This window comes from Diplotaxodon limnothrissa, linkage group LG8 (genome assembly GCF_057381915.1).
Source record: "Diplotaxodon limnothrissa isolate DT_005_m linkage group LG8, D_limnothrissa_male_GT1.1, whole genome shotgun sequence".
Lineage (NCBI taxonomy): Eukaryota > Metazoa > Chordata > Actinopteri > Cichliformes > Cichlidae > Diplotaxodon > Diplotaxodon limnothrissa.
Genome location: NC_140603.1, coordinates 19,491,742 through 19,505,662, shown reverse-complemented (window position 1 = coordinate 19,505,662; position 13,921 = coordinate 19,491,742). Strand labels below are relative to the sequence as shown.

The following is a 13,921-nucleotide window of genomic DNA, read 5'->3' as shown; positions in this document are numbered from 1 at the left end:
CACTGGAACCAGCAGGAGGCAGACACCTGACATTGGGGTGTCATCCCAGGGTCCTTTTTTTGTATATTTTTTGTGTAACATATCTGACATACATAAGCACGTTAGACTGAAAGATGCAAAATCCTGACAGTCAGAAAATGCTGTTTTATGCTGAAGCACAGATAAGACATTTTTGAAAATCATGGACTTCTTCACAGTTTTCTGAAACTATTTTACAGTGTGTAGGTGTGCCCCCCTTCCCCCATGTGACTGTTTCAGGGACTGAAACAGTGGTGGCTGTTTGGAAGAATCTAAAATATAAAACAGTTTTTTGTTTACTACATAGTTCTATATGTGTTCATTCATAGTTTGATGCCTTAAGTGAGAATCTACAATGTAAATAGCCATGAAAATAAAGAAAAACATTAAATGAGGTGTGGTCAAACTTTTGACTGGTAGTATATATGTCCACAAACCCTCACACTTCCGTGTTTTATGTAAGAAATATTTAATAAGAATCGAACTTGCAGATTGATTGTCTTTGTTGTGCAATCACAACCACGGACGCTATAGCATTATCCAGGCAGTGGTGCTACATTTAAAGCAAAAACAGATAAATAAAATATAAGTTGTTGTTTTTTTTAGTTGGTATTTCCAGGTTTATTACGTCATGATTTAGTCAAACCAATCAGCGTCTAGTTCTGACCCAAATACGGAAGCAGCACAGACAGCGGCGAAAGTAAAAGTTGACATGCTTTCTTGGGCGTGGAAATGCAGTCCAAAGGCTTTTTATAGACATTAATTATTATAACCACGGGGACGTCACATCTTATTTAATGCTCAAGATGTCTTCCTCTTGGTTTCGCGTTGCACTTCCGCTTTGTTTTGCGGTTTCATCGGTCGCCCTGGCCATCAGCGGACAGATTCCCGGTAAGCGGTGAATGAGTGCGCGAAATAGCGAAATAAAAACCATCTTGTCTCGACAGGATTGCGCACTTTCACGGTAGACTGCGTACTCTTGTTTGTAAATGAGAAGAAAAGTAACGGTCTAATGCTGACTAACAGCGCCCCACCTGGCTCCTCTGTGTTTTTGTGTGTCTTGTGTAACAGCCATGCCGACCCCTCTCCCCGCTGTCATCGGTTTGTGCTCTGTGGCCGGGATGGCATTAATCTTGAAGATAAAGGTTGAAAACCGGACGTTAAGCAGCCTTCTGAGCCAGCATGTAGCGGTGAAGGTTGTAGGCTGGCTGGGCAGGCGGCAGAGAAGGAAACTTGAAGCAGACACACTCAAAGTCAAAGAAGTCCAACAGGAGACTCTGCTGAAGCGCTTGCGTAAAAGCGCAGATACGTATTATGGAAGACAGTACGACTTCAGCTCAATAAAAGGTAAGCAGCGAAGTAGATGGCGTTAGTTTAGCAAGCAGGTAGTGTGAAGACATTTGTGCTTATTCAGTGTTAACGCTTGGGAAGACCGGGGTGACACATTAAAGGAAAAAACTCGTGCCACCAGCTGCCACCAGACCCCAGAGTCCTTAAATAACGGCAACAAATCACAATTTCATATTGATTTGATTCCTATTTTAAACGTGTTGCTTTCCAAATATAATCAAAGCTGCATTTATCTGTTCACAATTTTTATTGTTTTGTGAGCAAGTCAAGCTTTTTTAAAATTTCTTTTTATTTTGTTTTAAACCTGTGTCATCAAATTTATTGTTTTCAATGAACAAATGTCCCCGAGACATTTTCAGCGTACAGGTGACTGAAACAGCATTTCATGCATTGAGTGGAATTTGGCTCGTTTTGTAGACTTAACTCCATGTGCTGATTTGTTATTTAGTTGTGCCAAAGGGTTTCCAAATGAATTCATTTTATGTTATTACAGTAATATTTGTAGGAAATATTGGAGGGAAGAATAATAATGCTGTAAGTCAAAATCTGTTTATTTTTCTCATGTTTTTTTCATTTTTTTGTCAGATAATTGACACTGAAAACACATGTAGCCTGTACACCTGTAGCCAGATGCAATCAAATACAACTACCATCATTTATGTTTATATGTGTATTATTAACGTTACATTCATATTTTTTTTAGTATCACTCCTTTCATTCCTGTACTACAACACCTTTAGTATAGATGTAAAAAGTACTACACTATTTCTATGATCATCTGAGATGAAAATTATCCTGACTACCACAGAGTTAAGATGCTTCCTTGTGACTTTCTCTTTCTCTTCCCCTCCACAATTTCATTGCTTCACTTAAATAGTTTTGATATAGAAGCTGCTGCGTGCTGTGTGTCTTGCTGGAGTGTGCATTTACTTGTGTCCATGGTTCACCTGCCTATGCCCTGTGCACATATAGCAGCAGTATCATATAGTCTGTGGATGAGAATGTGGTTTCTGAGAGTACCACCAACTCATTTCTGCTTGTTGTAATGTTGCTGTTTAAACTATTCACAGCAGGCCAGGGTATTAAATGACCCTGAGTATACTGGGAAATGTCCCAGTGTTCCTGATGGGCACGGACAATGCAGCAGGTCCTGAGAATTGCGATGCTGAAATTGGGGACTGTTTGATACTTGTGCTTAAAATAAGCTCAAATGATGAAAGATAAATTAGAGGTGTCAATACAGTTTTGATTTAAATCATGAAATCTGTTTATTTTCTAGATATTAAAGAATTTCAGGCATACCATCCTATTACTACATACACGCACTATCAAGACCTAATCAACCGCATCGCAGCTGGAGAAGAGAAGCTCATCATTGCAGAGAAGCCATTAATTCTGGCCATGACCTCCGGGACATCAGGATCCAGTGCCATGCTGCTCAGCACTAAGGACACCAACACTGAGTTCTTCCTGCAGGTGAAGTCACTGCTTGATGATGATGATGACGGTGTAGCCCATGCGCTGCGCAAGGAAATTTTACTAATAATACTCGCTGTGTGTTTCCATCAGGGAGTGACTGTGTGCTTAGATGCCATGCAGCAGGCATTCCCTGAGACCAAGAGCCTTCAACGCACCACCAAGTTCTTTTACACTCCTACTTTTCGGCAGTCTGAGGCTGGAATTCCCATCGGACCAAACTCCTCGACACCAGCCTCCTCACGCCACATCCTAAACCTGTACACGACTCCAGCACCTGCCTTCAAGGTACAATCAGCAAGCCTAACAAGTGGTCAGCCTTTGTGTGACCGATTCGGTAATAAAATCTTATGTTTCTTCAGGTTCCCGGTGAGAAGGACACGCTCTATTTGCATCTTCTTTTTGCGCTGAAAGATCCTAATGTGGGAACTCTGGAGTCCAACTTCGCCTCCACAGTTTTCTATGCCTTCAGTGCCCTACAGGTACCCAGTTGTTTGTCAGGAATGAGTTACTTTTGTTGTTTTTGTGTTTTTCTTTCTTTTTTATGTGAGTAGAGGCATAAAAACAGGACTTAATGGGAAACCGTAAAGTATGTAAAGTAATTCATCCATTCCATCCTTCAAAGAAAAGCATTAGCAATGTTATTTCTTGTCTATTTTAAGAGACAACGTTTCATTGAGCAGTAGCAGGCTGTTGTTGTCCTTCACATGTGCCTCATTTCGTTCTCACTGGGACATCATTTAGTAAAACAAGATGAAATCTTGAGTCAGGTGTTTAGCTCCCACTGACTGATTAAAACATTTGTGTTAATTGCTTTATGAATAAAGGCTTGGGCAAGTCATTTCTCCCTAATATGCTCTCGATCTCATAGGAGCGTTGGCAGGAACTTGTGGAGGACATTGAACGGGGGAAAATCAGCACTGCTCTGTCTCTGGAGCCCAAAGTGAGGGCCAAGCTTGAAGCGCTAATGAAGCCAGACCCACAGAGAGCTGCCCAGCTCCGGGCCCACTTCCAGGACGGCTTCAGGGGGATTGCCAAGCGCCTGTGGCCTCATCTGAACCTGGTCCTGGCAGTGGACTCAGGCTCCAATCAGATCTACGGTGAAATGTTGAGGGAGAGTTACTGCAAAGGAGTGCCTTTCTACTCGCCCTTCTATGCTGCTACTGAAGGTAAGAGCCTTCATTTACATTTTTAAGCTGTTTAATTAAAAACCGTTGCAGTTGGGCATTTGTAGGGTTTCTATATGTGGATGAGGTCAGCATTTGCTCTCATTATCTGTGCCCCTGCAGGTTTAATTGGGGTGAACCTGTGGCCTCAGGAGTCAGAAAGACGTTACTTGCTGTGCCCTCGCTCAATGTTCTGCGAGTTCCTCCCAGAGAGCAGCCTGGATGAGGAGGCCCCTCACACTCTGCTGATGGAGGAGGTGAAGGAGGGAGAAAACTATGAGCTGCTTGTCACAAATGCTTCAGGACTTTACAGGTTCGATTTCATCTACAAACAAATATAAATAACTGCAGCTGTATGTTTACGTCCTCATGATTGTGATGGGTCACACTGCATTTTAACATGTTCTAAATCTGTTTAAGAATCAAATGGAAGTGTTCATGTTTGATATGTAACACTTTATTAGGTACACTTCACTACTTTTAGGTTGGACATCCTTTTTTCTTAATTCTTCACAGCAAAGATTCAACACGGTACTGGAAACATTCCAGAGAGAATTTGGTCAGTGTTGACATGATGGGAATCTCCCGTTCCACAAATGCTCTATTGGACTGAGACTTCTGTGACTGTGGAGGTCATCTGAGTACAATGAACTCATTGGTCAAGAAACCATTTTGAGACTTGATTGAGCTTTGTGACATGGTGTGGTATCCTACCGGAAGCAACCATCAGAAGATGGGTACACTGTGGTCATAAAGGGATGGACATGGTCAGCATCACTATTCAGTTGGAGGCTGTGGAGTTTAAAAGGATCTTGGTACCAAGGAAACAAAGAAAATATCCCTGACACCATTATGCTACCACCACCATCTGCCTGAACGATTGTTACAACAAGGCTTTCATGTTGTTTATGCCAAATTCTGATCCTCTCTCCAAATGGTGGAGCAAAAAATGAAACTCTAGGCAACTTTTTCCAATCTTGTCCAAATTTGGTGACCCTATGTGAATAATAGCCTCAGTTTCCTGTTCTTCAGAATCAGATTACTTGTGGGAATAAATGTGGATTACAGTTGCTCCAAGTCGGTAACAGTAACAGACTAAACAATACAGTATGTTACAGATTTTACAAATTTAAGAAACAGCACTAATATATACAAATCACTCAATTATAAATATCAAGAATTAAATGGTAAATGGCCTGCATTTATATAGCGCCTTACTAGTCCCTAAGGACCCCAAAGCGCTTTACATATCCAGTCATCCACCCATTCACGCACACATTCACACACACACACAATTAACAGAGGTGATTCTAAATAAATATCAAGAATATTGCAGAGTATGAGTGGCAGCTGATGTGGTCTTCTGCTGCTGTACCCATCTGCTTCATAGTTCAATGCACTGTGATTATAGAAATGCTCTTCTTGATAATTTGGTTGCAACAAGTCATTATCTGAGTTTCTGTTGCCTTCCTATAGGCTCAACTCAGTCTGGCCACCCTCCTTTGAGCTCTGACATCAGCAAAGCATTTCTACCAGAGATCTGCCGCTCACTGGATATTTTCTCTTTTCCGTGCCATTCTCTGGAAACCCTAGACATGATTGTGTGGTGAAATCCCAGCAGACACCAACAACCATGCCACATTTAGTCACTTAGATCAACTTTCTGACCCATTTTAACACCTGGTATGAACTTCAGTGGGTTATCTTGACCATGGCTACATCTCTGTGTGCACCAAGTTTCTGAGTGGCTCATTAGATATTTGTGTTAATGAGCAGTTGAACAGGTGTACTTAACAAAGTTGCTAATGAGTGTAAAATCAGATTTGTCCGATGGCTCTTTATGACCATCACTGCAATTAAAATGTGATATTACAACTATAACAAACTCTCATATTTACCTGTATATTTCCCTTGTTACAGATATCGCATCGGAGACATTGTAAAAGTTGTTGGATTTCACAACCAGTGTCCCATCGTGGAGTTTCAGTACAGGTACAGCACTGGACAGCAGTACAGTTTTTCTTATGCCGTGTGTGTGTGTGTGTATATAAAGCATGACACGATACTTTCTCCTTGCTTCCATGCTCCATTAGACGAGGTCAGATGCTGAATGTTCGAGGAGAGAAAGTGTCAGAAGCGTTGTTCCTCAGTGCTTTGAAGAAGGCCGTCGCTCAGTGGCCAGGAGCTCAGCTGGTTGACTACTGCTGTGCTGAGAGCGGCATCCTGGGTAATATTTGTTCTTGTTTATACCCTTAAATCATAGAAGAAAGTTGAATATGATGCGAAAACTATTGAACCCTTTGCAGCATATTTTATTTTATTTATTGTGGCATTGCAGGAGATACAATTGGTGGCTCGGACCCTCACTACCAGGTGTTCTTAGAGCTGAAAGGTGTGAGGAGGCTTACAGAGGAACAACGACATAAGGTAAGAGAAATCCTAATGAAGGTTCACCAACAGGCAGCATGTTTACAGTCTGTCATTAAATCACTCTACCTTGTCTTTTTGTTTGGTGTTTCCTCTCTTGCTTCCCAGCTGGACATTTCTCTCCAGCAGGATTCGGCCGTCTACAAATCCTTCCGTATCAAAGGCAGCATCGGGCCAATGAGAGTGCAGCTGGTGGCAGAGGGAGCGTTTAACAAACTTCGTAAGCAGATGATGGCGTACTCGAGCACCTCACCCAATACGTTCAAAATGCAGCGGGTGCTGCGCAGGAAAGAATATGCTGAATTCCTTCTGGGCAAAACGATTTCCTGAGATCACTTACAGACTGATGATATTGGATGTTTTTTATTTATGACTGACTTAATGAAGTGTGCCTGTGGGAGATGTTAACCACGATGCATTAACTCTGATTTTTAAACAATAAAAATGCACTTTTGACTTTTGACAAAATATCCCCGAAGTCTCATCTGTACAAAACCCCCAATTTAGAAGTTTCCCGAGTATTTCCAGTGGAAATTTTCTGGTGACACCAGCACGAGAAAATCTTTGAGCTGTATTTAAATGTAAGCTTCAGTTGCCATTCCTCAATAAATTTCACTTTACTTTTCTCCAATGTTTTTTTTTTTTCTGGGCAGTTAAAGGAAAAGCAAAAGAACATGCTGTTAATATCTTGCATTTTTTAATGGAGTTGCTTAAGCTTTCATTTTATACCATCTGTTACTAAATGTTGCACCATCTAATGATCCCATTTTGTGAAATTACCTGTGATGACTAAAGCAGCATTTGGCAAGATTTAAATCTAGTACGCTACTGTTATGTGGCTGAATTTTGTGTTTTTGGTCCCTTTAGTATTGTTAGACAGCAGTCACAGCATGTCCTGGTGAAGGTAATTATGATATTTTTAGCTTAGTTAATTATCTGACATCATATGGTTGTTGGTGGAAGTCGTGTTTTTTAGGTGGTTCTCTTTCAGATTGTGCAGATTTGGCCAGCTTCTAGTTTCATCTTAGAGTCAAGTGGATCCATCAGACCAGAAGAGCTGATTACTGGTAAGCATCCTTGGCCTCTAGACTGTAACTGATGATGCTTATGAAATCAAGATAGCCTTCAGTATCTGCCTGCTCGCATTGTTCACCACCTGTACAGCTTATTTCTTCAGTTACATCATAAACAATAGTGCAATAGGAGTGTCAGGACTTTGTTGTTACCACCAGAGGGAGCTAGTCTAATATTTAAGACATGCAGCATAATGCTATCTCCCACAGGTCCAGCATTTAACTGCTTGTCAGCCTTGACTGAAGCAGTGAATTCTTGTTGATAGCTCTGACTGTGAGGGCTCTCGTCTGAATTAATATCATCTTCTTATAAATAATCAAGGTTTTGGAAAAAAGGGGAGCAGACAAAGAAGACGGAGAAAGCGCATATTTATATGTATGTTGACTAGACTAATCCTCACATCCTTATTTGATTCTGTGAGATTTTCCTGTTGCCATCTTTAGCCTCAAAGAAAGTCTGAGTCTGAATAAGCCCCGGTCTGAGCTGACTGCTTCTCTCCTGCAGGTCGATTCGTTCACAAAGTGGGCTAATATTTTTAGAAACGCCCCATTTCAGCAGAGATTTGACATCGTTCTCGCTTTATTTTGGCTTCATAATGCCTCAACTGTATATACAAGTGTTACATTTTGGCTTAAGAAAGCTGGCAAACAGCACTGCATGGAAGAACTTAAAACAATGTGGCACTAGTTTGATTTCAGGCCTTTTTCTTAAGTATCCACCTAAAAAAAAAAAAAAAAGGTTAGTTTGTTTGTATTTCACAGTTGTGTATATGAACAGCATTATTGGGGTGGTTTCACATTAAAATGTATTTCTTGGCAGGTACTTTCATTCTTCCCTTTGCTGTTTATTCATTCCAGATTGCCTTCTATCTCTTCTTGGTTGTTTAGTTAGATGGCTTGTGTCTTCCTCTGCCTGCCGTCCTCATACGCCCAGAGGATTTACAGACACATAAACGCTCAGAGCCCGCGATCACACATCTGTTCTCTCACAAGTTAATTCATTGTAAACAGACAGATTTGAGAAAGGCAGGCTTGACTTCTCAATGGGATGCAGGGGGGAAGTGTGTTGAAGTGAGAGAAGGGATGCTGCGGGATGTGTGAATCGGCCTGGCTGCTGAGTTTATCTGGCATACAATTTAAATCAGGATTAGGGTTGTGGATTTTCATTCAAGTTTAGTAAATTACAGTCAGTTCAATCAGCAGAATATTCAAGGAATTGATTTTCAGATGTTATTATGTGCATAATTAAGGGGCCAAAGTGAATTTTACAAGCACGCCAGCAGTTCCCTTAAAACTGAGAACTATGGGAAATGTAGTTGGGGATAATATTTCACCTGACCCTGTGTGCGTCACTCTGTCACATTAGACCGAGGAGATGATCGTGAGCATGTTTAATGTATTAGCCTCTTTATTAGTGACAAGCAGCGACGGATGAACTACAAGAAGAAGGGACAATGAGATGTCATTAAAAATAGAAAACAGTGAATGGCTGCCAAGGCTTGAATAGGATCCGAGAGAGGAAACAATCCTCTCTTAAAAGCCTCCAAGCTTCTCTTTTACTTTCACTGTCTTTTTTTTTCTCCACCTTTTTTGTTTCTCCTCCAAATCCAGCTCACCTCTGCTCCCAGCAATTAACATTTAATGTGTTTGTGGTTTTGTTTAATTATCCCCTAAAATACCCACCTTCGGTGGACGTAACAGCTTTCATCTCTTCTCTGAGGTGGCTATTCTCAGAAGTCTGCAGCTGCTTTCAGAAATGTTAGTCAAGATAAAAACAAATGTACTTTTTTTTTTCACTGAGAAGATTAAAAATGCAATTTCTGGTGAGAGGAAACACCCACACTGCTGCTGAATCTGCTAAATCTTTCCAAGATTACCAACCCCCACAAGAAATTTCTATTATATTTCTTTCCTCATCATTTTTGTTTACTTGACTCCCAATCTGCATAGAGACACATTTGATGGATGGAACAGAAAATATGTAGGGAAGATCTCATTCTTTTTATCTTATTTTGCTATATTAGTGGGTATTATCGTGTGTGTTGTACGTCTTTTGAGTCACAAAACAGCCATAATAAAACATTCTTGAGGCCTATTGACTTCTAATTGGAATATGGAGGATTGTAGGATTTATTCTAGGTCTTTCTCTTACTTCTTGACAAAACAAAGCAACTGTAGGTTTTCATTCAGCACCTCATACATATACCAGTGATTTAAAATGTACTGATGAATGTGCTAGTTAAGTAAAAATGCTGAAAACCTCCTTCTAAATTAATAACATACCGATCAAAATACAATAATACAGGCTTATAATATTAGCTGCATGACCCCCCAAATAACCCCTAATATTAGGTTTCACGTTCAACATTTAATATTGATCACATTAATTAATAGCAATGGATCGTCTTTCCCCGATTACTACAATTTTAATGAGATTGATTTTGACAGGATTCTTCGAACACGGAGGGGAGATGATTTATCTTCCCGATGAGAACGTTCACTGTCTAGAGGTATTTCCCCTCGTTGGCTAAGCCGTATTGCTTTCTTGGGTCAAAGTGAGTTAGGTTTGGGGGTTTTGGCATCGCGTTGTCACGAAAAACATCTCCAGGCTTATCCTTTTAATCCGCTCTTAGCGGCTTTTATCCCAGAGTCTTAACTCGCTCATGGATACTCCACAGGGGGTGACAGGGCAAAGGCAACCAGCCTCATTTTTAATAGTCAAGATGGAAATTAACAAAAAAAAAAAAAAAAAACTCTAGGAACGGTGTTTTGAAGCTGTGCCTCCTTTACTCTGCAACTTGGATAAAATAAATAAATTAGAGGACTTTGACAGTCTCCCTTTAGCCAGGCTCCTTTGACAATACAGCACACAGTCCAACAGAATACAAAAGGCTTCGTTAACCGATGTGCAGGTAATCCATCTTTCCTTGCTTTGCAGACATGCCCACAAAAGCCATGTGCTGATAGTACCACTGCTGGGTGTGATGGTGCTGTCAGATGCTCCCAAAGCCTCACCCCTCCCTCTTTCCTCTACCTCTCCCTTTCTTCCCTTACTCTCTTTCTCCCCCTCTCTCTCTCTATACCCCCACCACAGATGAAAACAGGTCCCTACAGAGGATGCCTGTATCTCATTGGCTGATATATCACCGGCGCGGATGGGAGCAGGAGTGAGGGAGAGGGAGAGTAGCGAGGAGGGGAGAACGCTCAAGAAGATGCAACTACTCCCCCACAGCATCCTGACACATCACTGAGCATCACTGAAAAGAGGTGTAGACACATGCTGTTATTTTTCGTCGCACAGATTTGCGGTCCTCTTTTAAATGGAAAGCGCAGCGCACTTGGAGGATAACTTCCTCCACACTGCTGCCGGGATCGGCACTCCGACTGAAAGGTGCAGACAAGCAACAGCTGGGCTCACTGTTTTGAAGCTCTTTGGATCTCAGAGTCAGTTGCACTTGATCCCTTCTTCAGCTGCTCGTGACCGTGACTCTTAATTTCTCCTTTTCGAGACTGCACCCAAACCTCTGCATTGTTGGAGTGAGCTATTTTAGTCCTCCCAAAGCCACGCTGTTGATTTACTGAGAAGGCATCGCTCGGGGAAGGGTGGCAGCATTTACTGTAAATGTGCATCCCTGCGGCTGGTGCCAGAGAGTCACCCTCAAAGTCTCACGCACCTGCTGAGACTCCCTGGAAGCTACCTGCTGTGCCTTTGGGATGGTGTGACCTCAAGCTAGCAGGTGACCTTCCTAAATCGGGGTCAAGATGCCGGTGATGAAGGGCCTCCTGGCCCCACAGAACACCTTTCTAGACACCATCGCCACACGCTTCGATGGCACACGTAAGTGTCCTGTGAGGCTGAGCTTCTCTGATAAATCCTCACTCAGTGAAAAAAAACAAAACCTGGTAGTTTAGGTTGCTGACTTGGACTTTGCCTCATTTAAATCTATTGTGTGGTCATTTGTCTCCTCTTTTCTTGTCAGTTTTTAAAATACAGCTAATAAACTAAAGTAATGGAAGTTTTGTGGCTGGCATCAAATCAAATACAGACTCCTGTGCTGTGTTTTCACTGTGAGAGACCCCACTGCCTGAATTAAAATTTGTTTCTCTTCATCCTCTGCTTTAAACTTGGGCAGAACTTGGATTCAGCTCTTCTCAGGTCATCACAATCAGTACAAATGTCCTGACTAAAATAGCATCTGCTGCTGGTTCCACTTGAATAAAAAAAAAGAAAAGAAAAAGTTTTCTTGCACTCAACATCTCACATTTGTTTCACACATTTAGCCTCACAGTAGCCGAGCAGCCATTAGGCAGCACTGCCATTTTTGCTTAGCTCGTGCCTCTTGTTTTGCACCTTGTGCCCCTCTCAGGGGAGGTTGCGGCTCGTTGTAAATAAATGCCACGGGGACGTCTGTGTTTTGTTTGTTTGTCGATTCAGCCTGTCCTCCCTCGCCTGGTTTCAGCAGCCAGATTGAACGGATGGCTCGCTGTGATTCTTAGAGCTCGGTCTCCGTTCCACTTGGGGAAATATAAACACAGTGAAATGGGAGACATTACCGTGTAAGTGATGTGCAGGGTATGCAATTATAGCTTCAATTTGCGAGCCGGGTATTCTAATGAGATATCTCTCAATTTCTTAAAGCACACTTGCACTCACCTCGTCGCGAATTGTTCTTGTATCTGGGCACTAAAGGAGCTGAAAATACAAAAGTGGAGTTTTGTGAGCCGAGAGGATTCGCACTCAGTCTAGAGATGATGTGACTACTGCACAGTTCAGCTGGAGGGCCAGGAGGTCAGACAGGTCCCTGTGTGCCCTTGAGCTAAACATTTCAATGTTGACAGTAATGTTGAGAAACATTCAGTGCTCTTTAGGGTGTTTCAGGGTGTCATAGGACTCTTCCACATTTACTTGTTGTATTTTGGTCGTACAGCCATTAGATCTGGAGCTGAGCCCACTTCTAAAACTTCAGAATAAAATACAAATGACAGTAAACAGGTGACAAATTAAAGGAAAAATATTGTCTTAGTAGGATGGTGGACCACTGAGTGCCCTCAGATCAACCTCATTGTTCATTAGCTTTAATTCTACAAGTCTTACAGTCGCCCTATAGATTTTTCTCATTTAATAGATATTTCCTTACTTGCTGAGAGTACAACAACTTTGTATTGATTTGACACTTCTTTCTAAGTCAGCAGCCACATACAGCTCATTTTGATCTTAAGTGGGCTGGATCAGTGAAACTTCCCTTTCTGTGAGCGTGAAGAAGTTTAGCTACAACTTTAATCCCTGAGATGTATAAAAATAAGAAAAAGAAGTGCAATTTCCACAGCACGTCTCTAATTTACTTTAAAATAGTATGAATAGCCATAGGAAAGGACTTTATCAGTAGCCAGAGCTGTGAAACGTATGAAAATATGGTTAAAAGCCCAAACTTTATGCACTTCACATTTTCCAAAGCCGTTCAGTGAACCAGAATGAAGTCTGTGTTGGGCTGAATCTAATCCCCAGGCCTTATTTATGATCACCCTTTCTCTAAGTGAACCCAAACCACTCAAGAGGATACCTCCCATGGGTTAACTAACCCACCAGATGCCCTTGCTGTTAGTTAAGTGTTCAGGTTTTCCTTTAATTTGTCATTTGTTTATATATACTGTAGTGCCGGTTTTGAGTGTGTAACGTTCATTCAGAATAAAAGATAAATCAATAAAAACATGTAGCCATTAGCGAGACGTGCATCTAAAAAAAATTTTCCCCAACTCATTCTCATCCCTGCCATAAGGCTGTGGCTCCTACAGGAGTGGCAGAGTGCCCACTGCTCAAAATAGCTTCCTTCCTGTTGCCCGGGTGACAGGGTCCTGCCACTTGACATGGATGATGCTCGAACACTTTGGACTCGGAGAAAAAGATGGTCGACTAAAGAGAAAACACTTGAACTTGCTTTCTAATTAAGGACTTGTAAGCAGCTGGTCTCTTGTTCCAGGAAAGAGCATCTTAAAACAAGTGGCATTGTGGGTCGTGCACCTGCAGTCTCTCTTCTGTGTCGCCCCCAACTGCCGTCGGTCTGGTGCATGCAGCATTCATTAGAGTGTTTGTTTTTGTGGGTTTCACTTGGATGTTTGAGCTTCACTGGATAGAATTTAGACACAGGGAACCTGCATTCATATTTTCAGGATGGAAGAAAAAAATTGTCTGATTTGTGATACTCCAGTTCGCTTTGCTGGAAAATCAGTATTAGGAGTCCTAAAATATGCCTGGAGAAGATTCTTAATTATTTTTACAAGACTTATTTTAATGTTAAATTACTGCAAATTAATTGTATTAATTAAAAAAATTAAGTCAAGTCAAACTCAAGATTCAGTTAAATTTGAAAATGAATCTTCATGCGCAGGAAACATGTAAAAAGTAGCAGGTCT

General features: G+C 41.5%; 2 protein-coding genes across 2 annotated transcripts in view; both read left to right on the top strand.

Moving 5' to 3' along the window:
• The first annotated feature begins 717 nt into the window (after positions 1 to 717).
• Positions 718 to 7,029, top strand: ghdc (GH3 domain containing). Its single transcript, XM_085360788.1, has 11 exons — positions 718 to 909; positions 1,090 to 1,365; positions 2,648 to 2,844; positions 2,938 to 3,132; positions 3,207 to 3,326; positions 3,716 to 4,013; positions 4,134 to 4,323; positions 5,931 to 6,002; positions 6,104 to 6,237; positions 6,349 to 6,437; positions 6,546 to 7,029. Exons 1-11 carry the CDS (start codon positions 816 to 818, stop codon positions 6,765 to 6,767), a joined length of 1,887 nt encoding a protein of 628 aa, XP_085216914.1. The 5' UTR covers positions 718 to 815; the 3' UTR covers positions 6,768 to 7,029.
• Positions 7,030 to 11,272: 4,243 nt separating this feature from the next.
• Positions 11,273 to 13,921, top strand: part of LOC146626759 (voltage-gated delayed rectifier potassium channel KCNH4-like) — a 36,972-nt gene continuing 34,323 nt past the window's right edge. The window contains exon 1 of the mRNA XM_085360787.1: positions 11,273 to 11,348. Within this exon, the coding sequence (XP_085216913.1) occupies positions 11,273 to 11,348 (76 nt within the window). The remainder of the gene's footprint in view (positions 11,349 to 13,921) is intronic.